The sequence below is a fragment of the Salmo salar genome, chromosome ssa16, assembly GCF_905237065.1.
Source record: "Salmo salar chromosome ssa16, Ssal_v3.1, whole genome shotgun sequence".
NCBI classification, from domain to species: domain Eukaryota; kingdom Metazoa; phylum Chordata; class Actinopteri; order Salmoniformes; family Salmonidae; genus Salmo; species Salmo salar.
The window spans coordinates 55,586,954-55,613,626 of NC_059457.1; the positions used below are offsets into that span (position 1 = coordinate 55,586,954).

The 26,673-nt window shown below is 49.1% G+C and overlaps 1 protein-coding gene across 3 annotated transcripts in view; it reads left to right on the forward strand.

Annotated features, from left to right (window-relative positions):
- LOC106574124 (sushi, nidogen and EGF-like domains 1) overlaps positions 1-26,673 on the forward strand; it is a 144,927-nt gene that overhangs the window by 62,224 nt on the left and 56,030 nt on the right. The window contains exons 4-10 of one of the 3 annotated variants that reach the window (XM_045697462.1): positions 2,396-2,558; positions 3,626-3,751; positions 11,814-11,927; positions 13,310-13,423; positions 20,338-20,451; positions 21,515-21,628; positions 23,515-23,628. In XM_045697462.1, the coding sequence (XP_045553418.1) occupies positions 2,396-2,558; positions 3,626-3,751; positions 11,814-11,927; positions 13,310-13,423; positions 20,338-20,451; positions 21,515-21,628; positions 23,515-23,628 (859 nt within the window). The remainder of the gene's footprint in view (positions 1-2,395; positions 2,559-3,625; positions 3,752-11,813; positions 11,928-13,309; positions 13,424-20,337; positions 20,452-21,514; positions 21,629-23,514; positions 23,629-26,673) is intronic. The other 2 variants (XM_045697464.1, XM_045697465.1) reach the window with 2 other exon arrangements.

Here is a 26,673-nt window from a genome sequence, read left to right on the forward strand (position 1 = left end):
AATCAGGCCTTTATGGTAGAGTGGCCAGATGGAAGCCACTCATCAGTAAAAGGCACATGACAGCCCTCTTGGAGTTTGCCAAAAGTCACATAAAGACTCTCAGACAATGAGAAACAACATTCTCTGGTCTGATGAAACCAAGATTGAACTCTTTGGTCTGAAAGCCAAGCGTCACATCTGGAGGAAACCTGGCACCATCCCTACGGTGAAGCATGGTGGTGGCAGCATGATGCTGTAGGGATTTAAAAAAAAAACTTTAATCTGCTTGAAAATCTATGGCAAGACTTGAAAATGGTTGTCAAGCTATGATCAACGACCAATTTGACAGCTTGAAGAATAAATACAAAAATTATGTGCAAATATTGTACAATCCAGGTGTGCAAAGCTCTTAGAGACTTACCCAGAAAGACTCAGCTGTAATCTCTGCCAATGGTGATTCCAACATGTATTGACTCAGTGGTGTGAATAGTTATGTAACTGACCAGGTGAATCCAGGTGAAAGCTATGATCCCTTATTGATGTCACTTTTTAAATCCACTTCATATCAGTGTTGATGAAGGAGGAGGAGACATGGTTAAAGAAGGATTTTTAAGCCTTGAGACAATTGAGACATGGATTGTGTATGTGTGCCATTCAGAGTGTGAATGGACAAGACAAGAAATGTAAGTGCCTTTGAACGGGGGGTATGGTAGTAGGTGCCAGGCGCAATGGTTGGTGTCAAGAACTGTAACGTTGCTGGGTTTTTTCACACTCCAACAGTTTCCCGTGTGTATCAAGAGTGGTCCACCGCCAAAAGGACATCCAGCCAATTTGAGTCAACATGGGCCAGTCTCCCTGTGGAACGCTGTCGACACCTTGTAGAGTCCATGCCCCAACGAATTGAGGCTGTTCTGAGGGCAAAAGGAGGGTGGGAGGTGTTCCTAATGTTTAGTATAGTCAGTATATAGCAGTCCCATGAGGAAACAATAGAATGCTTCACCCGGATTTGAGCCTCTTAGGGACTTGGAAATTTGAGATTGCGATTTCAGGTTGAATTAAAATTCTCAGACAACATGGCTGGCCATTGAGATCTTACCGTAAGCTTCCTTTGGAACTCTCATACAGGCTTTTCTTTTTGCTCTCTGGTGGGATTTTTCATTGAGGTGTGTTAGTAGTTGTAATTAGAAAGTGTATTCAGACAGCTCATACACCTATAAGGCGATTTAGATGAAGTATCCCACTTTTTCTAAGGTCGTGACCCTAATGGCGCCCTACATTCCCTATAAAGTGCACTACTTTTGAACAGAGCCATACGGGCCCTTGGGACACAGATTAAAGAGATTCTCCAGAACTTTCATATATTTGTTTTTAGCCAGTAGTTCTGAAAGTAGCGCTCAGAAGCCAAAAGTGGTCCCTGAAAATTGCCTACTAGCTAACATATCTGCACCACGTCATTTCTCTCTCTCTCTCTCTCTCTCTCTCTCTCTCTCTCTCTCTCTTTCTCTCTCTCTCTTTCTCTCTCTCTCTCTGTCTCTCTCTCTCTCTGTCTCTCTCTCTCTCTCCCCATCTCTCTTTCTCTCTCTCTGTTTCCCTCTCTCTTTCTCTCTCTCTCTAGGTCAGAAAAACAATTGCTTTCAAACTAGGGATTTCATGGCTAATTGAGGTAATAGTGTAATTCTGCTTCTAGATTATGCATATATAAACTACACATGGACACATCCAGCCCAAAGCGGGAGGTTTAAAAATACTTAGTCGTTGCCAAAGTTCCGTCCGGAGCATGTCTTTAAGGGTGGTCTCTTCAGCATCACCCGGAGCATGTCTTTAAGGGTGGTCTCTTCAGCATCACCCGGGACATGTCTTTAAGGGTGGTCTCTTCAGCATCACCCGGAGGATGTCTTTAAGGGTGGTCTCTTCAGCCTCACCCGGGACATGTCTTTAAGGGTGGTCTCTCTTCAGCATCACCCGGAGCATGTCTTTAAGGGTGGTCTCTTCAGCATCACCCGGGACATGTCTTTAAGGGTGGTCTCTCTTCAGCCTCACCCGGAGCATGTCTTTAAGGGTGGTCTCTTCAGCATCACCCGGAGCATGTCTTTAAGGCTGGTCTCTTCAGCATCACCCGGGACATGTCTTTAAGGGTGGTCTCTTCAGCATCACCCGGGACATGTCTTTAAGGGTGGTCTCTTCAGCATCACCCGGGACATGTCTTTAAGGGTGGTCTCTCTTCAGCATCACCCGGGACATGTCTTTAAGGGTGGTCTCTTCAGCATCACCTGGGACATGTCTTTAAGGGTGGTCTCTTCAGCATCACCCGGGACATGTCTTTAAGGGTGGTCTCTTCAGCATCACCCGGAGCATGTCTTTAAGGGTGGTCTCTCTTCAGCATCACTCTAAACTGTAACTCAGTATCTGCTCCTAGGCAGGTTTTAACGCCGGCGACGGGAAACGTTACTTCAACATCCCGGGGTCTCGTACTGATGATGTCGTGGATGTGGAGGGAACCACCAATGTGGGTTACCCCGGGAGATGGGTGTTCCGTATTGACAACGCCCAGGTGGAGGTGGGCGGATGCAACGACTCTGGTAAGATGGAGGAGGGATAGGATGGATATTTAGTCATTATGATAAAAAAATAAAAAATTTAAATGAAGTGTGTTGTGACGATTGTTAAATGCACTTTAATATAAATGTGAGATGATCAAATTGTGATTTGATTTGACACAACATTCGTCTGATGTACCCTATCCTCCATTGTCTTAGCTGGACTAGCGTTTGGTAGGACTGATGCTGCATGGCGTATGGGACTAGGACTGATGCTGCATGACATACGGGACTAGGACTGATGCTGCATGACGTATGGGACTAGCGTTTTGTAGGACTGATGCTGCATGACGTATGGGACTAGCGTTTTGTAGGACTGATGCTGCATGACGTATGGGACTAGGACTGATGCTGCATGACGTACGGGACTAGGACTGATGCTGCATGACATACGGGACTAGGACTGATGCTGCATGACGTATGGGACTAGGACTGATGCTGCATGATGTATGGGACTAGGACTGATGCTGCATGATGTATGGGACTAGCATTTTGTTGAACTGATGCTGCATGACTTCTCTCCTCCTCACTAACTAGCTGTTCTATCCCTCCTCCTCACTAACTAGCTGTTCTATCCCTCCTCCTCACTAACTAGCTGTTCTATCCCTCCTCCTCACTAACTAGCTGTTCTATCCCTCCTCCTCACTAACTAGCTGTTCTATCTCTCCTCCTCACTAACTAGCTGTTCTATCCCTCCTCCTCACTAACTAGCTGTTCTATCCCTCCTCCTCACTAACTAGCTGTTCTATCCCTCCTCCTCACTAACTAGCTGTTCTATCCCTCCTCCTCACTAACTAGCTGTTATAGCTCTCCTCCTCACTAACTAGCTGTTATAGCTCTCCACCTCACTAACTAGCTCTTATATCTCTCCTCCTTACTAACTAGCTCTTCAATCTCTCCTCACTAACTAGCTGTTATATCTCTCCTCCTCACTAAATAGCTGTTCTATCTCTCCTCCTCACTAACTAGCTGTTCTATCCCTCCTCCTCACTAACTAGCTGTCCTATCCCTCCTCCTCACTAACTAACTGCTCTATTTCTCCTCCACAGCGTCTGTGTGCCCACACCTTCGACCCTGTCTGAACGGAGGTCGCTGTATAGACGACTGCATCACCGGAAACCCTTCCTTCACCTGCTCCTGTCTGGCTGGCTTCACCGGACCACGGTGCCAGATAGGTCAGTCGGTGACTTTGACCTTTGACCACAGTCACTCTGCTCCGTTCTGCCGCGGAACCATAAATACAGACCCTGTTTAGAAACAACCCCATAGCACCTAGATTTGAGAGGATTTGATAGGTTTAAAGACATGTTTTCGGGAACTGACTGGTAAATATGTTTTAAACCTTTGGGTTGGATGTATCAATGCGTATTTCATACATACATTACATGACCAAAAGTATGTGAACATCTCATTCTAAAATCATGGGTATTAATATGGAGTTGGCCCCCGTTTTGCTGCTATAACAGCCTCCACTCTTCTGGGAAGGCTTTCCACTAGAAATTGCTGCAGGGACTTGCTTCCATTCAGCCACAAGAGCATTAGTGAGGTCGGGCCCCGATGTTGAACGATTAGGTCTGGCTCGCAGTCGGCGTTCCATTTCATCCCAAAGGTGTTCAATGGGGTTGAGGTCAGTGCTCTGTGCAGGCTAGTTAAGTTCTTCCACACTGATCTCAACAAAACATTTCTGTATGGACCTTGCTTTGTGCACTGGGGCATTTTACATGCTGAAAAAGGGAAGGGCCTTCCCTAAACTGTTGCCACAAAGTTGGAAGCACAGAATCATCTGGAATGTCATTGTATGCTGTGGCCTTAAGATTTCCCTTCACTGGAACTAAGGCGCCCGAATCATGAAAATCATCCCCAGACTATTATTCCCCTCCACCAAACTTTACAGTTGGCCCTATGCCATCTGTCAGGTAGCATTTGCCTGGCATTCACCAAACCCAGACTCGTCCGTCAGACTGCCAGACGGTGAAGCGTGATTCATGACTCCTGAGAACGTGTTTCCACTGCTCCAGAGTCCAATGGCGGCGAGCTTTACACCACTCCAGCCGACGCTTGGCTTTGCATATGGTTATCTTAGGCTTATGTGTGGCTGCTCGGCCATGGAAACCGATTTCATGATGCTCCCGATGAACAGTTATTGTGCTGACGTTGCTTCCAGAGGCAGTTTGGAACTCAGTAGTGACAGAGGACAGAGGATTTTTAGACGCAATGTGCATTCAGCACCCGCATTCCTGTTCTGTGAGCTTGTGTGGCCTACCACTTTGCAGCAGAGCCGTTGTTGCTCCTAGACATTTCCACTTCACAATAACAGCACTTACAGTTGGCCGGGGCAGCTCTAGCAGGGCAGAAATTTGATGAACTGACTTGTTGGAAAGGTGGCATCCTATGACGGTGCCACGTTGAAAGTCATTGAGCTCTTCAGTACGGGCCATTCTACTGCCAATGTTTGTCTATGGAGAGTGCATGGCTGTGTGCTACATTTTATAAACCTGTCAGCAACGGGTGTGGCTGAAATAGCTGATTCCCCTGATTTGAAGGGATGTTCACATACTTGTGTATACAGTTGAAGTCGGAAGTTCACATACACCTTAGCCAAATACATTTAAATTCAGTTTTTCACAATTCCTGACAATTAATCCCAGTAGAAATTCCCTGTCTTAGGTCAGTTAGGATCACCACTTTATTTTAAGAATGTGAAATGTCAGAATAATAGTAGAGAGAATGATTATTTCACTTATAATTCACTGTATCACAATTCCAGTGGCTCAGAAGTTTACATACACTAAGTTGACTGTGCCTTTTAACAGCTTGGAAAATTCCAGAAAATGGCTTTAGAAGCTTCTGATAAGCTAATTGACATCATTTGAGTCAATTGGAGGTGTACCTGTGGATGTATTTTAAGTCCTACCTTCAAACTCAGTGCCTCTTTCCTTGACATCATGGGATAATCAAAATAAATCAGACTCCACAAGTCTGGTTCATCCTTGGGAGCAATTTAAAAAAAATATATAATAATGTTTAGAAATGAAATGTATGCATTCACTACTGTAAGTCGCTCTGGATAAGAGCGTCTGCTAAATGACTAAAATGTAAAATGTAAAAATAATTTCCAAACGCCTGAAGGTACCACGTTCATCTGTACAAACAATAGTACGCAAGTATAAACACCATGGGACCACGCAGCCGTCATACCGCTCAGGAAGGAGACACGTTCTGTGTCCTAGAGATGAACGTACTTTGGTGCGAAAAATGCAAATCAATCCCAGAACAACAGCAAATGACCTTGTGAAGATGCTGGAGGAAACAGGCACAAAAGTATCTATATCCACAGTAAAACAAGTCCTATATTGACATAACCTGAAAGGCCACTCAGCAAGGAAGAAGCCACTGCTCCAAAACCGCCATAATAAAGCCAGACTACGGTTTGCAACTGCACAGGGGGACAAAGATCGTACTTTTTGGAGAAATGTCCTCTGGTCTGATGAAACAAAAATATACCTGTTTGGTCATAATGACCATCGTTATGTTTGGAGGAAAAAGGGGGAGGCTTGCAAGCCAAAGAACACCATCCCAACCGTGAAGCACGGGGGTGGCAGCATCATGTTGTGGGGGTGCTTTGCAGCAGGAGGGACTGGTGCACTTCACAAAATACATGGCATCATGAGGAAGGAAAATTATGTGGATACATTGAAGCAACATCTAAAGACATCAGTCAGGGAGTTAAAGCTTGGTCACAAATGGGCCTTCCAAATGAACAATGGCCCCAAGCATACTTCCAAAGTTGTGGCAAAAAGGCTTAACCTCTCTGGGAAATGTGGGACGCTAGCAAAAATCTCATAATTCAAATTTCTCACACATACAAGTATTATACACCATTTTAAAGATAGACTTATTGTTAATCCAACCACAGTGTCCGATTTCAAAAAGGCTTTACGGCGAAAGCATAGCATTAGATTATGTTAGGACAGCACCTAGACAAGAAAAACCACACAGCCATTTTCCAAGCAAGGAGAGGCGTCACAAAAACCAGAAATACAGCTATAATTAATCATTAACCTTTGATGATCTTCATCAGATGGCACTCATAGGACTTCATGTTACACAATACATGTATGTTTTGCTCGATAAAGTTCATATTTATATCCAAAAACCCCATTTTACATTGGCGTGTAATGTTCAGAAATGTTTTGCCTCCAAACCCCCGGTGATTGAGCACATCAATTTACAGAAATACTCATCATAAACTCTGATAAAAGATACAAGTGTTATGCACAGAATTATAGATAAACTTCTCCTTAATGCAACCGCTGTGTCAGATTTCAAAAAAGCTTTACGGCGAAAGCAAACTTTGCAATAATCTGAGTACAGCGCTCAGACATCAAAACAAGCCGTACAGATACCCGCCATGTTGTGGAGTCAACAGAAGTCAGAAATAGCATTATAAATATTCACTTACCTTTGATGATCTTCATCGGAATGCACTCCCAGGAATCCCAGTTCCACAATAAATGTTTGTTTTGTTCGATAAAGTTCATCTTTATGTCCAAATACCTCCATTTTGTTTGCGCGTTTAGTCCAGCACTCCAAATTCACTAAGCACGCGAGTTTAGTCCAGACGAAAAGCCTAAATAGTTACATTACAGTTCGTAGAAACATGTCAAACGATGTATAGAATCAATCTTTAGGATGTTTTTATCATAAATATTCAATAATATTCCAACCGGACAATTCCTTTGTCTTTAGATTTGAAAGGAAAGGCAGCTCGCGCTCACAGCCGCGCGCATCATTGAGCTCACGCCAATTTTCCAGACACCTGACTGAATCAGCTCTTATTCTCTCCCCATTCACAGTAGAAGCCTGAAACAACGTTTTAAAGACTGTTGACATCTAGTGGAAGCCTTAGGAAGTGCAATATGACCCCACAGACACTGTATATTGGATAGGCAATCACTTGAAAAACTACAAACCTCAGATTTCATATTCTAGCTTTTGGGCCTGAGTAGCAGGCATTTTACTTTGGGCATGCTTTTCATCCAAGCTACTCAATACTGCCCCCCTTTCCTAGAGAAGTTAAGGACAACAAAGTCAAGGTATTGGAGTGGCCATCACAAAGCCCTGACGTCAATCCCATAGAACATTTGTGGGCAGAACTGAAAAAATGTGTGCGAGCAAGGAGGCCTTACAAACCTGACTCAGTTACAGCAGCTCTGTCAGGAGGAATGGGCCGAAATTCACCCAACTTTTTGTGGGAAGCTTGTGGAAGGCTACCCGAAACGTTTGACCCAAGTTAAACAATTTAAAGGCAATGCTACCAAATACTAATTGAGTTTATGTAAACTTCTGACCCACTGGGAGTGTGATGAAAGAAATAAAAGCTGAAATAAATAATTCTCATTACTATTATTCTGACATTTCACATTCTTCAAGTAAAGTGGTGATCCTAACTGACCTAAAACAGGGAATTTTTACTAGGATTAAATATCATGAATTGTGAAAAACTGAGTTTACATGTATTTGGCTAAAGTGTATGTAAACTTCCGACTTCAACTGTATAAAAATATACACAGTACATACAGAGTATATACTCTTTTAGATCTAGTGAGTAGGGGCTGGAGGTTTACTGGACAGGGCCCCCACCCCCTCTCTCTTCTCTGCTCTAGGCGTAAGGGCTAGGTATTAGGGGCTGGGGGTTTGGGGCTAGGGGTTAAGGGTTAGGGGCTACTGGTTAGGGGCTAGGGATTAGGGGCTAGGGGCTAGGGGTTAAGGGTTAGGGGCTACTGGTTAGGGGCTAGGGGTTAGGGGCTAGGGGCTAGGGGTTAAGGGTTAGGGGCTACTGGTTAGGGGCTAGGGATTAGGGGCTAGGGGCTAGGGGTTAAGGGTTAGGGGCTACTGGTTAGGGGCTAGGGGTTAGGGGCTAGGGGCTAGGGATTAAGGGTTATGGGCTACTGGTTAGGGGCTAGGGATTAGGGGCTAGGGGCTAGGGGCTACTGGTTAGGGGCTAGGGATTATTGGCTAGGGGCTAGGGGTTAAGAGTTAGGGGCTACTGGTTAGGGGCTAGGGATTAGGGGCTAGGGGTTAAGGGTTAGGGGCTACTGGTTAGGGGCTAGGGATTAGGGATTAGGGGTTAAGGGTTAGGGGCTACTGGTTAGGGGCTAGGGATTAGGGGCTAGGGGTTAAGGGTTACTGGTTAGGGGCTAGGGATTAGGGGCTAGGGGCTAGGGGCTAGGGGTTAAGGGTTAGGGGCTACTGGTTAGGGGCTAGGGATTAGGGGCTAGGGGCTAGGGGTTAAGGGTTAGGGGCTACTGGTTAGGGGCTAGGGGGTAAGGGGCTAGGGGCTAGGGATTAAGGGTTAGGGGCTACTGGTTAGGGGCTAGGGATTAGGGGCTAGGGGCTACTGGTTAGGGGCTAGGGATTATTGGCTAGGGGCTAGGGGTTAAGAGTTAGGGGCTACTGGTTAGGGGCTAGGGATTAGGGGCTAGGGGTTAAGGGTTAGGGGCTACTGGTTAGGGGTTAGGGAATAGGGGTTAAGGGCTAGAGGTTAGGGAATAGGGGTTAAGGGCTAGAGGTTAGGGGCTAGGGGTTAAGGGCTAGAGGTTAGGGGCTAGGGGGCTAGGGGTTAAGGGCTATCGGTTGATTTGGGAATCAGGTATGCTCCTCTCTGCTCCTCTCTGGTCTCTGTCCTACTCCTCTCTCCTCTCTGGTCTCTGTCCCTCTGGTCTCTGTCCCTCTCCTCTCTGGTCTCTGTCCCACTCCTCTCTCCTCTCTGGTCTCTGTCCCACTCCTCTCTGGTCTCTGTCCCACTCCTCTCTGCTCCTCTCTGGTCTCTGTCCCTCTGGTCTCTGTCCCACTCCTCTCTCCTCTCTGGTCTCTGTCCCATTCCTCACTCCTCTCTGCTCCTCTCTGGTCTCTGTCCCACTCCTCTCTGCTCGTCTCTGTCCCACTCCTCTCTCCTCTCTGGTCTCTGTCCCACTCCTCTCTGCTCCTCTCTGCTCCTCTCTGGTCTCTGTCCCACTCCTCTCTGCTCCTCTCTGGTCTCTGCCCCACTCCTCTCTCCTCTCTGGTCTTCTCTGTCCCACTCCTCTCTCCTCTCTAGTGCTCTCTGTCCCACTCCTCTCTCCTCTCTAGTGCTCTCTGTCCCACTCCTCTCTCCTCTCTGCTGGTCTTCTCTGTCCCACTCCTCTCTCCTCTCTGGTCTTCTCTGTCCCACTCCTCTCTCCTCTCTAGTGCTCTCTGTCCCACTCCTCTCTCCTCTCTAGTGCTCTCTGTCCCACTCCTCTCTCCTCTCTGCTGGTCTTCTCTGTCCCACTCCTCTCTCCTCTCTAGTCCGCTCTGTCCCACTCCTCTCTCCTCTCTGGTCTTCTCTGTCCCACTCCTCTCTCCTCTCTGGTCTTCTCTGTCCCACTCCTCTCTCCTCTCTGGTCTTCTCTGTCCCACTCCTCTCTCCTCTCTGGTCTTCTCTGTCCCACTCCTCTCTCCTCTCTGGTCTTCTCTGTCCCACTCCTCTCTCCTCTCTGGTCTTCTCTGTCCCACTCCTCTCTCCTCTCTGGTCTTCTCTGTCCCACTCCTCTCTCCTCTCTGGTCTTCTCTGTCCCACTCCTCTCTCCTCTCTGGTCTTCTCTGTCCCACTCCTCTCTCCTCTCTAGTCCTCTCTGTCCCACTCCTCTCTCCTCTCTGGTCTTCTCTGTCCCACTCCTCTCTCCTCTCTGGTCTTCTCTGTCCCACTCCTCTCTCCTCTCTGGTCTTCTCTGTCCCATGCTCTGCTGGGCCAGGAAAGAGGATGTCAGCTTGTAAAAGCTGGATTTCACCTGACCTGCCAATGCAAAACCTGATAAGATATTTCCTTTAGGGTCATCTGCTTGTAATATGCATACCAGGTCACTGCCAGGTCTCTCTGCTCCTCCTGCCAGGTCTCTCTGCTCCTCCTGCCAGGTCTCTCTGTAACACTCCTCCTGCCAGGTCTTTCTGCTCCTCCTGCCAGGTCTCTCTGCTCCTCCTGCCAGGTCTCTCTGCTCCTCCTGCCAGGTCTCTCTGCTCCTGCTGACAGGTCTCTCTGTAACACTCCTCCTGCCAGGTCTCTCTGCTCCTCCTTCCAGGTCTCTCTGCTCCTCCTGCCAGGTCTTTCTGTCTCCTCCTGCCAGGTCTCTCTGCTCCTCCTGCCAGGTCTCTCTGCTCCTCCTGCCAGGTCTCTCTGCTCCTCCTGCCAGGTCTCTCTGCTCCTCCTGACAGGTCTCTCTGTAACACTCCTCCTGCCAGGTCTCTCTACTCCTCCTGCCAGGTCTCTCTGTAACACTCCTCCTGCCAGGTCTTTCTGCTCCTCCTGCCAGGTCTCTCTGCTCCTCCTGCCAGGTCTCTCTGCTCCTCCTGCCAGGTCTCTCTGCTCCTGCTGACAGGTCTCTCTGTAACACTCCTCCTGCCAGGTCTCTCTGCTCCTCCTTCCAGGTCTCTCTGCTCCTCCTGCCAGGTCTTTCTGTAACACTCCTCCTGCCAGGTCTCTCTGCTCCTCCTGCCAGGTCTCTCTGCTCCTCCTGCCAGGTCTTTCTGCTCCTCCTGCCAGGTCTCTCTGCTCCTCCTGCCAGGTCTCTCTGCTCCTCCTGCCAGGTCTCTCTGTAACACTCCTCCTGCCAGGTCTTTCTGCTCCTCCTGCCAGGTCTCTCTGCTCCTCCTGCCAGGTCTCTCTGTAACACTCCTCCTGCCAGGTCTTTCTGCTCCTCCTGCCAGGTCTTTCTGCTCCTCCTGCCAGGTCTTTCTGCTCCTCCTGCCAGGTCTCTCTGTAACACTCCTCCTGCCAGGTCTCTCTGCTCCTCCTGCCAGGTCTCTCTGTAACACTCCTCCTGCCAGGTCTTTCTGCTCCTCCTGCCAGGTCTCTCTGTAACACTCCTCCTGCCAGGTCTTTCTGCTCCTCCTGCCAGGTCTCTCTGCTCCTCCTGCCAGGTCTCTCTGTAACAATCCTCCTGCCATGTCTTTCTGCTCCTCCTGCCAGGTCTCTCTGTAACACTCCTCCTGCCAGGTCTCTCTGCTCCTCCTGCCAGGTCTCTCTGTAACACTCCTCCTGGACAATTCAATACCTTCTACTAAATCAGCCTGGGTTTATTCAGTCTTGTATGTGTTGATACTGCAGTCACCCTATTCATCCTCATGTCTCCCTGTCTCTCTCTCTCTCTCTCTGTGTGTGTGTGTGTGTGTGTGTGTGTGTGTGTGTGTGTGTGTGTGTGTGTGTGTGTGTGTGTGTAGATGTAGAGGAGTGTTCGTCCTACCCCTGTCAGAACGGAGGTACCTGTTCAGACCAGGTTAACGGGTTCACCTGCCAGTGTCCACCTGGGTTTACAGGGACACTCTGCCAAACAGGTACAAAACCCTCTCTTCCTCCCTCTCTCCTTACTCTACCTTTACCCCAATCACACAAACATCTGTCCCACAACCTTGTTCCACTCCTCTCTCCTCTCTGCTCGTCTCTGTTCCACTCCTCTCTCCTCTCTGGTCTTCTCTGTCCCTCTCCTCTCTGGTCTTCTCTGTCCCACTCCTCTCTGCCAGTCCTCTCTGCTCCTCTCTAGTCCTCTCTGTCCCACTCCTCTCTCTCCTCTCTGGTCTTCTCTGCCCCACTCCTCTCTCCTCTCTGGTCTTCTCTGTCCCACTCCTCTCTCCTCTCTAGTCCTCTCTGTCCCACTCCTCTCTCCTCTCTGGTCTTCTCTGTCCCACTCCTCTCTCCTCTCTGGTCTTCTCTGTCCCACTCCTCTCTCCTCTCTGGTCTTCTCTGTCCCACTCCTCTCTCCTCTCTGGTCTTCTCTGTCCCACTCCTCTCTCCTCTCTGGTCTTCTCTGTCCCACTCCTCTCTCCTCTCTGGTCTTCTCTGTCCCACTCCTCTCTCCTCTCTGGTCTTCTCTGTCCCACTCCTCTCTCCTCTCTGGTCTTCTCTGTCCCACTCCTCTCTCCTCTCTGGTCTTCTCTGTCCCATGCTCTGCTGGGCCAGGAAAGAGGATGTCAGCTTGTAAAAGCTGGATTTCACCTGACCTGCCAATGCAAAACCTGATAAGATATTTCCTTTAGGGTCATCTGCTTGTAATATGCATACCAGGTCACTGCCAGGTCTCTCTGCTCCTCCTGCCAGGTCTCTCTGCTCCTCCTGCCAGGTCTGTCTGTAACACTCCTCCTGCCAGGTCTCTCTGCTCCTCCTGCCAGGTCTCTCTGCTCCTCCTGACAGGTCTCTCTGTAACACTCCTCCTGCCAGGTCTCTCTGCTCCTCCTGCCAGGTCTCTCTGCTCCTCCTGCCAGGTCTTTCTGCTCCTCCTGCCAGGTCTCTCTGCTCCTCCTGCCAGGTCTCTCTGTAACACTCCTCCTGCCAGGTCTTTCTGCTCCTCCTGCCAGGTCTCTCTGTAACACTCCTCCTGCCAGGTCTCTCTGCTCCTCCTGCCAGGTCTCTCTGTAACACTCCTCCTGCCAGGTCTCTCTGCTCCTCCTGCCAGGTCTCTCTGTAACACTCCTCCTGCCAGGTCTCTCTGCTCCTCCTGCCAGGTCTCTCTGTAACACTCCTCCTGGACAATTCAATACCTTCTACTAAATCAGCCTGGGTTTATTCAGTCTTGTATGTGTTGATACTGCAGTCACCCTATTCATCCTCATGTCTCTCTGTCTCTCTCTCTCTCTGTGTGTGTGTGTGTGTGTGTGTGTGTGTGTGTGTGTGTGTGTGTGTGTGTGTGTGTGTGTGTGTGTGTGTGTGTGTGTGTGTGTAGATGTAGAGGAGTGTTCGTCCTACCCCTGTCAGAACGGAGGTACCTGTTCAGACCAGGTTAACATGTTCACCTGCCAGTGTCCACCTGGGTTTACAGGGACAGTCTGCCAAACAGGTACAAAACCCTCTCTTCCTCCCTCTCTCCTTACTCTACCTTTACCCCAATCACACAAACATCTGTCCCACAACCTTGTTCCACTCCTCTCTCCTCTCTGCTCGTCTCTGTTCCACTCCTCTCTCCTCTCTGCTCGTCTCTGTTCCACTCCTCTCTCCTCTCTGGTCTTCTCTGTCCCACTCCTCTCTCCTCTCTAGTCCTCTCTGTCCCACTCCTCTCTCCTCTCTAGTCCTCTCTGTCCCACTCCTCTCTCCTCTCTGGTCTTCTCTGTCCCACTCCTCTCTCCTCTCTGGTCTTCTCTGTCCCACTCCTCTCTCCTCTCTGGTCTTCTCTGTCCCACTCCTCTCTCCTCTCTGGTCTTCTCTGTCCCACTCCTCTCTCCTCTCTGGTCTTCTCTGTCCCACTCCTCTCTCCTCTCTAGTCCTCTCTGTCCCACTCCTCTCTCCTCTCTGGTCTTCTCTGTCCCACTCCTCTCTCCTCTCTGGTCTTCTCTGTCCCACTCCTCTCTCCTCGCTGGTCTTCTCTGTCCCACTCCTCTCTCCTCTCTGGTCTTCTCTGTCCCACTCCTCTCTCCTCTCTGGTCTTCTCTGTCCCACTCCTCTCTCCTCTCTGGTCTTCTCTGTCCCATGCTCTGCTGGGCCAGGAAAGAGGATGTCAGCTTGTAAAAGCTGGATTTCACCTGACCTGCCAATGCAAAACCTGATAAGATATTTCCTTTAGGGTCTTCTGCTTGTAATATGCATACCAGGTCACTGCCAGGTCTCTCTGCCCCTCCTGCCAGGTCTCTCTGCTCCTCCTGCCAGGTCTGTCTGTAACACTCCTCCTGCCAGGTCTCTCTGCTCCTCCTGCCAGGTCTCTCTGCTCCTCCTGCCAGGTCTCTCTGTAACACTCCTCCTGCCAGGTCTCTCTGCTCCTCCTGCCAGGTCTCTCTGCTCCTCCTGCCAGGTCTCTCTGCTCCTCCTGCCAGGTCTGTCTGTAACACTCCTCCTGCCAGGTCTCTCTGCTCCTCCTGCCAGGTCTCTCTGCTCCTCCTGCCATGTCTGTCTGTAACACTCCTCCTGCCAGGTCTCTCTGCTCCTCCTGCCAGGTCTCTCTGCTCCTCCTGCCAGGTCTCTCTGCTCCTCCTGACAGGTCTCTCTGCTCCTCCTGCCAGGTCTTTCTGTAACACTCCTCCTGCCAGGTCTCTCTGCTCCTCCTGCCAGGTCTCTCTGCTCCTCCTGCCAGGTCTCTCTGCTCCTCCTGCCAGGTCTGTCTGTAACACTCCTCCTGTCAGGTCTCTCTGCTCCTCCTGCCAGGTCTCTCTGCTCCTCCTGCCAGGTCTCTCTGCTCCTCCTGCCAGGTCTCTCTGCTCCTCCTGACAGGTCTCTCTGCTCCTCCTGCCAGGTCTTTCTGTAACACTCCTCCTGCCAGGTCTCTCTGCTCCTCCTGCCAGGTCTCTCTGCTCCTCCTGCCAGGTCTCTCTGCTCCTCCTGCCAGGTCTCTCTGTAACACTCCTCCTGCCAGGTCTCTCTGCTCCTCCTGCTAGGTCTCTCTGCTCCTCCTGCCAGGTCTCTCTGCTCCTCCTGCCAGGTCTCTCTGTAACACTCCTCCTGACAGGTCTCTCTGCTCCTCCTGCCAGGTCTCTCTGTAACACTCCTCCTGCCAGGTCTCTCTGCTCCTCCTGCCAGGTCTCTCTGCTCCTCCTGCCAAGTCTCACTGCTCCTCCTGCCAGGTCTCTCTGTAACACTCCTCCTGCCAGGTCTCTCTGCTCCTCCTGCCAGGTCTCTCTGCTCCTCCTGCCAGGTCTCTCTGCTCCTCCTGCCTGGTCTCTCTGTAACACTCCTCCTGCCAGGTCTCTCTGCTCCTCCTGCCAGGTCTCTCTGCTCCTCCTGCCAGGTCTCTCTGCTCCTCCTGCCAGGTGTCTCTGCTCCTCCTGACAGGTCTCTCTGCTCCTCCTGCCAGGTCTTTCTGCACCTCCTGCCAGGTCTCTCTGCTCCTCCTGCCAGGTCTCTCTGCTCCTCCTGCCAGGTCTCTCTGCTCCTCCTGCCAGGTCTCTCTGTAACATTAATGTTAACAAACAGATCACCGACCATTTCGAATCCCACCCAACCTTCTCCGCTATGCAATCTGGTTTCCGAGCTGGTCATGGGTGCACCTCAGCCACGCTCAAGGTCCTAAACGACATCATAACTGCCATGGATAAAAGACAGTACTGAGCAGCCGTCTTCATCGACCTGGCCAAGGCTTTCGACTCTGTCAATCACCGTATTCTTATTGGCAGACTCAACAGCCTTGGTTTCTCAAATGACTGCCTCGCCTGGTTCACCAACTACTTCTCTGATAGAGTTCAGTGTTCCAAATCGGAGGGCCTGTTGTCTGAACCTCTGGCAGTCTCTATGGGTGTGCCGCAGGGTTCAAATCTTGGGCCGACACTTTTCTCTGTATACATCAATGATGTCGCTCTTGCTGCTGGTGATTCTCTGATGCACCTCTACGCAGACGACACCATTCTGTATACATCTGGCCCTTCTTTGGACACTGTTTTTAACCTCTCTTGGGTATGTGGGACGTGACCGTCCCACCTGCGGGACACACTATTCAACAGCCAGTGAAATAGCAGGGCGGCAAATTCAAAACCACCAAAATCTCATAATTCAAATTTCTCACACATACAAGTGTAATACACCATTTTATAGATAAGACTCTCGTTAATCTAACCACATTGTCCGATTTCAAAAAGGCTTTACAACGAAAGCAAAACATTAGATTATGTCAGGAGAGTACCCAGCCAGAAATAATCAGACACCCATTTTTCAAGCTAGCATATAATGTCACAAGAAACAAAACCACAGCTAAATGCAGCACTAACCTTTGATGATCTTCATCAGATGACACTCCTAGGACATTATGTTATACAATACATGCATGTTTTGTTCAATCAAGTTCATATTTATATCAAAAACCAGCTTTTTACATTAGCATGTGACGTTCAGAACTAGCATTCCCACCGAACACTTCCGGTGAATTTACTAAATTACTCACGATAAACGTTCACAAAAAACATAACAATTATTTTAAGAATTATAGATACAGAACTCCTTTATGCAATCGCGGTGTCAGATTTTAAAATAGCTTTTCGGCGAAAGCACATTTTGCAATATTCTGAGTACATAGCTCGGCCATCACGGCTAGCTATTTTGACACCCACCAAGTTTCGGACAACCTAAACTCAGAATTACTATTAGATAAATTGGATTACCTTTGCTGTTCTTCGTCAGAATGCACTCCCAGGACTTCTACTTCAACAACAAATCTTGTTTTGGTTCCAAATAATCCATAGTTATATTCAAATAGCTCCGTTTTGTTCATGCGTTCAGGTCACTATCCGAAGGGCGACGCGCGAGCGCATTTCGTGCCAAGAAATGTCAAAATATTCCATTACCGTACTTAGAAGCATGTCAAACGCTGTTTAAAATCGATTTTTAAGCTATTTTCCTCGTGAAATAGCGATAATATTCCAACTGGGCAACGTTGTATTCATTCAAAGGCTGAAAGAAAAAAATGGAGTAGTCTCGTGACCGCGCATTTCCAGTGTCACTGTCCCCAGGCTGACCACTTACAAATTCTCCTGCTGTTCTTCGCCCAGAGACAGCAGACACCCCATTCCACTTTCTGGCGGCTTTAGAGAGCCAATGGAAGCCTTAGAAAATGTCACGTTACAGCACAGATGCTGTATTTTTGATAGAGATGCAACAGAAGGACAACAAATGATCAGACAGGGCACTTCCTGTATGGAATCTTCTCAGGTTTTGGCCTGCCATATGAGTTCTGTTATACTCACAGACACCATTCAAATAGTTTTAGAAACTTTAGAGTGTTTTCTATCAAAATCTACTAATTATTTTCATATTATAGTTTCTGGGCAGGAATAGTAACCAGATTAAATCGGGTACGTTTTTTATCCGGCTGTGAAAATACTGCCACCTATCCCAAAGAAGTTAATCCAACCACATTGTCCGATTTCAAAAAGGCTTTACGTCGAAAGCAAAACATTAGATTATGTTAGGACATCACCTTGACAAGAAAAAACACAGCCATTTTCCTAGCAAGAAGAGGCGTCACAAAAACCCGAAAGACAGCTAAAATTAAGCACTAACCTTTGATGATCTTCATCAGATGGCACTCATAGGACTTCATGTTACACAATACATGTATGTTTTGCTCGATAAAGTTCATATTTATATCCAAAAACCCCATTTTACATTGGCCCGTAATGTTCAGAAATGTTTCTCCTTCAAAAACTTCCGGTGAATGAGCACATCAATTTACAGAAATACACAATATAAATGTTGATAAAATATTAAACTGTTATTCAAAGAATGATAGATAAACATCTCCTTATTGCAACCGCTGAGACAGATTTAAAAAAAGCTTCACGGGGAAAGCACACTTTGCAATAATCTGAGTACAGCGTTCAGAATACAACAGCAGATACCCGCCATTTTGGAGTCATCTAAAATCATACATAGGATTAGAAATATTCACTTACCTTTGATGATCTTCATCAGAATTCACTCCCAGGAATACTAGAGCCACAATAAATGTTGTTTTGTTCGATAAAGTCCATAATTTATGTCCAAATACTTCCTTGTTGTTTGCGCATTCAGTAAGCTACTCCAAATGTAGGACGCGCGCTGAAAAGTTTCACGACGAAAAGTCAAATAAAGTTCTATTTACGTTAGTAGAAACATGTCAAACGATGTATAGCATCAATCTTTAGGGCCTTTTTAACATAAAACTTAAATAATTTTCCAACCGGACGATTACAATGTCTTGAAAAATGTCATGGAACACAGCTAACTCTCACATGAATGCGCACCAATCCTTGCCTGAGTCAACAACTTCCAACTTCCTTTGTTCGCTCTCTGTTCACCACAGAAGCCTGGAACAACTTTCTAACAACTGTTGACATCTAGTGGAAGCCTTAGGAAGTGCAAAAATGAACCCTAAGTCACTGGATACTGTAAAGGCAATCACTTGAAAAAACTACAACCTCAGATTTCCCACTTCCTGGTTGGATTTTTCTCAGAGTTTTGCCTGCCATATGAGTTCTGTTATACTCACAGACATCATTCAAACAGTTTTAGAAACTTCAGAGTGTTTTCTATCCAAATCTACTAATAATATGCATATCCTACCTTCTAAGTCTGAGTAGCAGGCAGTTTAATTTGGGCATGCCTTTCATCCGGATGTCAAAATACTGCCTCCTACCCTAGAGAAGTTAACAAACCTCCAAACCTCCAAACAATGCCATACAACACTCCTTCCGTGGCCTCCAAATGCTCCTAAATGCAAGTAAAACTAAATGCATGCTATTTAATCGATCACTGCCTGCACCTGCTCGCCTGTCCAGCATCACTACTCTGGACGGTTCTGACCTAGAATATGTGGACAACTACAAATACCTAGGTGTCTGGCTAGACTGTAAACTCTCCTTTCAGACTCACATTATTAAGCATCTCCAATCCAAAATTATATCTAGAATCGGCTTCCTATTTCGCAACAAATCCTCCTTCACTCATGCCGCCAAACATACCCTCGTAAAACTGACCATCCTACCGATCCTTGACTTCGACGTCATCTACAAAATAGCCTCCAACACTCTACTCAGCAAACTGGATGCAGTCTATCACAGTGCCATCCGTTTTATCACCAAAGTCCCATATACCACCCACCACTGCAACCTGTATGCTCTCGTTGGCTGGCCCTCACTACATATCCGTCGCCAAACCCACTGGCTCCAGGTCATCTATGAGTCTTTGCTAGGTAAAGCCCCGCCTTATCTCAGCTCACTGGTCACCATAGCAGCACCCACCCGTAGCACGCGCTCCAGCAGGTATATTTCACTGGTCACCCCCAAAGCCAATTCCTCCTTTGGCCGCCTTTCCTTCCAGTTCTCTGCTGCCAATGACTGGAACGAATTGCAGAAATCACTGAAGCTGGAGTCTTATATCTCCCTCTGTAACTTTAAGCATCAGCTGTCAGAGCAGCTTACCGATCACTGTACCTGTACACAGCCCATCTGTAAATAGCCCATCCAACTACCTCATCCCTCATTTATTTAATTTTTTTGCTCTTTTGCACCCCAGTATCTCTACTTGCACATCATCATCTGCACATCTATCACTCCAGTATTAATACTAAATTGTAATTCTTTTCACCTCTAGGGCCTATTTATTGCCTACCTCCCTACTCTTCTACATTTACACACACTGTACATAGATCTTTCTATTTTTCTTTTCTTTTGTGTTATTGACTGTACATTTGTTTATGTGTAACTCTGCTGTTATTTCTGTCGAACTACTTTGCTTTATCTTGGCCAGGTTGCAGTTGTAAATGAGAACATGTTCTCAACTGGCCGACCTGGTTAAATAAAGGTGGAATAAATAAATAAATAAATAAAGAACATTCCTCCTGCCAGGTGTCTCTGCTCCTCCTGCCAGGTCTGTCTGTAACATTCCTCCTGCCAGGTCTCTCTGCTCCTCCTGCCAGGTCTCTCTGCTCCTCCTGCCAGGTCTGTCTGTAACATTCCTCCTGCCAGGTCTCTCTGCTCCTCCTGCCAGGTCTGTCTGTAACATTCCTCCTGCCAGGTCTCTCTGCTCCTCCTGCCAGGTCTCTCTGCTCCTCCTGCCAGGTCTCTCTGTAACACTCCTCCTGCCAGGTCTTTCTGCTCCTCCTGCCAGGTCTCTCTGCAACACTCCTCTTGGACAATTCAATACCTTCTACTAAATCAGCCTGGGTTTTTTCAGTCTTGTATGTGTTGATACTGCAGTCACCCTATTCATCCTCATGTCTCTCTGTCTCTCTCTCTGTCTCTCTCTCTCTGTGTGTGTGTGTGTGTGTGTGTGTGTGTGTGTGTGTGTGTGTGTGTGTAGATGTAGAGGAGTGTTCGTCCTACCCCTGTCAGAACGGAGGTACCTGTTCAGACCAGGTTAACGGGTTCACCTGCCAGTGTCCACCTGGGTTTACAGGGACAGTCTGCCAAACAGGTACAGAACCCTCTCTTCCTCCCTCTCTCCTTACTCTACCTTTACCCCAATCACACAAACATCTGTCCCACAACCTTGTTCCACTCCTCTCTCCTCTCTGGTCTTCTCTGTCCCACTCCTCTCTCCTCTCTTCTCCCCTCTCATCTCCTCTCTGTTCCCCCTTTCTCCTCTCCTCTCTGTCCTACCCTGTCCCCCTCCCCCTCTGTCCTACCCTGTCCCCCTCTCCTCTCTCAGTCCTACCCTGTCCCCCTCCCCCCTCTGTCCTACCCTGTCCCCCTCTCCTCTCTCAGTCCTACCCTGTCCCCATCTCCTCTCCCTGTCCCCCTCTCCTCTCTCAGTCCTACCCTGTTCCCCTCTCCTCTCTCTGTCCCCCTCTCCTCCCTGCTTGCTGCCTCTCCCCTCTCCTCTCTCTGTCCCCCTCTCCTCTCTCTGTCCCCCTCTCCTCTCTCTGTCCCCCCTCTCCTCTCTCTGTCCCCCCTCTCCTCTCTCTGTCCCCCTCTCCTCTCTCTGTCCCCCTCTCCTCTCTCTGTCCCCCTCTCCTCTCTCTGTCCCCCTCTCCTCTCTCTGTCCCCCTCTCCTCTCTCTGTCCCCCTCTCCTCTCTCTGTCCCCCTCTCCTCTCTCTGTCCCCCTCTCCTCTCTCTGTCCCCCTCTCCTCTCTCTGTCCCCCTCTCCTCTCTCTGTCCCCCTCTCCTCTCTCTGTCCCCCTCTCCTCTCTCTGTCCCCCCTCTCCTCTCTCTGTCCCCCCTCTCCTCTCTCTGTCCCCCTCTCCTCTCTCTGTCCCCCTCTCCTCTCCCCGTTCCTGTTCCCACAGTCCAGCCTGTGGAGATGTATCAAACCTTCTCTAATGTCTTTCACAGCCAGCAGCACATATTTTCAGGGTGAGGAGAGCAGCGTCTATATTCATCAGCTGAGTAAATATCCTATATGTGTGTGTGTGTGTGTGTGTGTGTGTGTGTGTGTGTGTGTGTGTGTGTGTGTGTGTGTGTGTGTGTGTGTGTGTGTGTGTGTGTGTGTGTGTGTGTGTGTGTGTGTGTGTGTGTGTGTGTGTGTTTCTGCCTGCAGACATTGACGAGTGTAAAGACGGAGCCTGCCTCAACGGTGCGCTGTGCGTACAAGGTGTCGACAACTTCACCTGTGTGTGTGAGAGGGGCTACACTGGGGCTCTGTGTGAGACAGGTGAGTTAGCCGAGGGGCTACACTGGGGCTCTGTGTTAGACAGGTGAGTTAGCCGAGGGGCCTACCCAGACATCTCTCCCCCCAGAGGAAACAGTCTCTCTGGTTTCTACATTACAATGGACAGATGTTACTTCATCCAGAGAGAGTTCCCATGAAGACAAAATCTGTATTGGACTGATTGATAGCTTTTAGCAGGTTACAGTTCAGCTGCAAACACACTGCAGTTTCAATTCCTGTCTCTATTCCACAGATCTCAGACCTGTCTCTGTTACACAGATCTCAGACCTGTCTCTATTCCACAGATCTCAGACCTGTCTCTATTCCACAGATCTCAGACCTGTCTCTATTACACAGATCTCAGACCTGTCTCTATTACACAGATCTCAGACCTGTCTCTATTACACAGATCTCAGACCTGTCTCTGTACTGTTGTTCCTATGTGAGACAACTCCTTAATACCAGACACACCTGGTATAGTGTAACAGTACACCTGGTATAGTGTAACAGTACACCTGGTATAGTGTAACAGTACACCTGGTATAGTGTAACAGTACACCTGGTATAGTGTAACAGTACACCTGGTATAGTGTCACAGTACACCTGGTATAGTGTAACAGTACACCTGGTATAGTGTAACAGTACACCTGGTATAGTGTAACAGTACACCTGGTATAGTGTAACAGTACACCTGGTATAGTGTCACAGTACACCTGGTATAGTGTAACAGTACACCTGGTATAGTGTCACAGTACACCTGGTAACCTGCTGAAACACACACAGACACAGACACACACACACACACACACACACACACACACACACACACACACACACACACACACAGACACACACACGCAGGCACACACACACACACACACACACACACACACACACACACACACACACACACACACACACACACACACACACACACACACACACACACACACACACACACACACACACACACACACACACACACACACACACACGCAGGCACACACACACACACACACACACACACACACACACACACACACACACACACACACACACACACACACACACACACACACACACACACACACACACAGATGGATGGGAGAAGACCTGTTTTACTAGCCTGCATCCAAGCTGAACTGGTAAGAAAGGTTACATCCCTGATGGCCCCCTATTCTCTACATAGAGCACTTTGACAAGGGCCCTACATAGAGCACATGGACCAGGGCCCTACGTAGAGCACATGGACCAGGGCCCTACATAGAGCACATGGAACAGGGCCCTACATAGAGCACATGGACCAGGGCCCTACATAGAGCACATGGACCAGGGCCCTACATAGAGCACATGGACCAGGGCCCTACATAGAGCACATTGACCAGGGCCCTACATAGAGCACATGGACCAGGGCCCTATGTAGAGCACATGGACCAGGGCCCTACATAGAGCACTTGGACCAGGGCCCTACATAGAGCACTTGGACCAGGGCCCTACATAGAGCACATGGACCAGGGCCCTACATAGAGCACATGGACCAGGGCCCTACATAGAGCACATGGACCAGGGCCCTACATAGAGCACTTGGACCAGGGCCCTACATAGAGCACATGGACCAGGGCCCTACATAGAGCACATGGACCAGGGCCCTACATAGAGCACATGGACCAGGGCCCTACATAGTGCAATTTGACCAGGGCCCTACATAGGGAATAGGGTTCCATTTGGGACGCTGACCAATTGAGAGAGAGAACCGTTCAGGTTTGGCTCTATGCTAGTTCATTAGTACCTTAGAAATGTCCCCATTTTTTTCAAAATCCTCAGTTTCCCCACATAGATGACGACTAGGTTTAAATAACGTAGATTTGTGTTGTCGTTTGTGGTACCAGACATGGATCAGTGTGTTTCCCAACCTTGTCTGAACGGAGGGGAGTGTAAAGAACAGGTGTATGGTTATAACTGCTCCTGTCCTGCCGCCTTCACCGGAACACACTGTGAGACAGGTGAGCTACTGATAAAAACCTCCCATTCATTGGAAAGAGTACTATTCAACTGATTCCTTCGTCCCAAATGGCACACTATTCCTTATATAGTGCACTACTTTTGACCAGGGACCACAAACTAGCATCCTGTCCAAGAGGTGTACTTGTACAGAAACAGGAGGTAGACTCCTGTCCTATGGGCCGTTCTCAACAAGCTGCCTCACTACAGAAACAGGAGATAGACTCCTGTCCTATGGGCCGTTCTCATCAAGCTGCCTCTCACTACAGAAACAGGAGGTAGACTCCTGCCCTATGGGCCGTTCTCATCACGCTGCCTCTCACTACAGAAACAGGAGGTAGACTCCTGCCCTATGGGCCGTTCTCATCAAGCTGCCTCTCACTACAGAAACAGGAGATAGACTCCTGCCCTATGGGCCGTTCTCATCAAGCTGCCTCTCACTACAGAAACAGGAGGTAGACTCCTGCCCTATGGGCCGTTCTCATCAAGCTGCCTCTCACTACAGAAACAGGAGATAGACTCCTGCCCTATGGGCCGTTCTCATCAAGCTGCCTCTCACTACAGAAACAGGAGATAGACTCCTGCCCTATGGGCCGTTCTCATCAAGCTGCCTCTCACTACAGAAACAGGAGATAGACTCCTGCCCTATGGGCCGTTCTCATCAAGCTGCCTCTCACTACAGAAACAGGAGATAGACTCCTGCCCTATGGGCCGTTCTCATCAAGCTGCCTCTCACTACAGAAACAGGAGGTAGACTCCTGCCCTATGGGCCGTTCTCATCACGCTGCCTCTCGCTACAGAAACAGGAGATAGACTCCTGCCCTATGGGCCGTTCTCATCACGCTGCCTCTCACTACAGAAACAGGAGGTAGACTCCTGCCCTATGGGCCGTTCTAAGCTGCCTCTCACTACAGAAACAGGAGGTAGACTCCTGCCCTATGGGCCGTTCTCATCAAGCTGCCTCTCACTACAGAAACAGGAGATAGACTCCTGCCCTATGGGCCGTTCTAAGCTGCCTCTCACTACAGAAACAGGAGATAGACTCCTGCCCTATGGGCCGTTCTCATCACGCTGCCTCTCGCTACAGAAACAGGAGATAGACTCCTGCCCTATGGGCCGTTCTAAGCTGCCTCTCACTACAGAAACAGGAGGTAGACTCCTGCCCTATGGGCCGTTCTAAGCTGCCTCTCACTACAGAAACAGGAGGTAGACTCCTGCCCTATGGGCCGTTCTAAGCTGCCTCTCACTACAGAAACAGGAGGTAGACTCATGCCCTATGGGCCGTTCTCATCAAGCTGCCTCTCACTACAGAAACAGGAGATAGACTCCTGCCCTATGGGCCGTTCTCATCACGCTGCCTCTCGCTACAGAAACAGGAGATAGACTCCTGTCCTATGGGCCGTTCTCATCAAGCTGCCTCTCACTACAGAAACAGGAGGTAGACTCCTGTCCTATGGGCCGTTCTCATCAAGCTGCCTCTCACTACAGAAACAGGAGGTAGACTCCTGCCCTATGGGCCGTTCTCATCAAGCTGCCTCTCACTACAGAAACAGGAGATAGACTCCTGCCCTATGGGCCGTTCTCATCACGCTGACTCTCACTACAGAAACAGGAGATAGACTCCTGCCCTATGGGCCGTTCTCATCAAGCTGCCTCTCACTACAGAAACAGGAGATAGACTCCTGCCCTATGGGCCGTTCTCATCAAGCTGCCTCTCACTACAGAAACAGGAGGTAGACTCCTGCCCTATGGGCCGTTCGCATCAAGCTGCCTCTCACTACAGAAACAGGAGGTAGACTCCTGCCCTATGGGCCGTTCTCATCAAGCTGCCTCTCACTACAGAAACAGGAGATAGACTCCTGCCCTATGGGCCGTTCTAAGCTGCCTCTCACTACAGAAACAGGAGATAGACTCCTGCCCTATGGGCCGTTCTCATCAAGCTGCCTCTCACTACAGAAACAGGAGGTAGACTCCTGTCCTATGGGCCGTTCTCATCACGCTGCCTCTCGCTACAGAAACAGGAGATAGACTCCTGTCCTATGGGCCGTTCTCATCACGCTGCCTCTCACTACAGAAACAGGAGATAGACTCCTGCCCTATGGGCCGTTCTAAGCTGCCTCTCACTACAGAAACAGGAGGTAGACTCCTGCCCTATGGGCCGTTCTCATCAAGCTGCCTCTCACTACAGAAACAGGAGATAGACTCCTGCCCTATGGGCCGTTCTAAGCTGCCTCTCACTACAGAAACAGGAGATAGACTCCTGCCCTATGGGCCGTTCTCATCACGCTGCCTCTCGCTACAGAAACAGGAGATAGACTCCTGCCCTATGGGCCGTTCTAAGCTGCCTCTCACTACAGAAACAGGAGGTAGACTCCTGCCCTATGGGCCGTTCTAAGCTGCCTCTCACTACAGAAACAGGAGGTAGACTCCTGCCCTATGGGCCGTTCTAAGCTGCCTCTCACTACAGAAACAGGAGGTAGACTCCTGCCCTATGGGCCGTTCTAAGCTGCCTCTCACTACAGAAACAGGAGGTAGACTCATGCCCTATGGGCCGTTCTCATCAAGCTGCCTCTCACTACAGAAACAGGAGATAGACTCCTGCCCTATGGGCCGTTCTCATCACGCTGCCTCTCGCTACAGAAACAGGAGATAGACTCCTGTCCTATGGGCCGTTCTCATCAAGCTGCCTCTCACTACAGAAACAGGAGGTAGACTCCTGCCCTATGGGCCGTTCTCATCAAGCTGCCTCTCACTACAGAAACAGGAGGTAGACTCCTGCCCTATGGGCCGTTCTAAGCTGCCTCTCACTACAGAAACAGGAGATAGACTCCTGCCCTATGGGCCGTTCTCATCAAGCTGCCTCTCACTACAGAAACAGGAGATAGACTCCTGTCCTATGGGCCGTTCTCATCAAGCTGCCTCTCACTACAGAAACAGGAGGTAGACTCCTGCCCTATGGGCCGTTCTCATCAAGCTGCCTCTCGCTACAGAAACAGGAGATAGACTCCTGCCCTATGGGCCGTTCTCATCAAGCTGCCTCTCGCTAC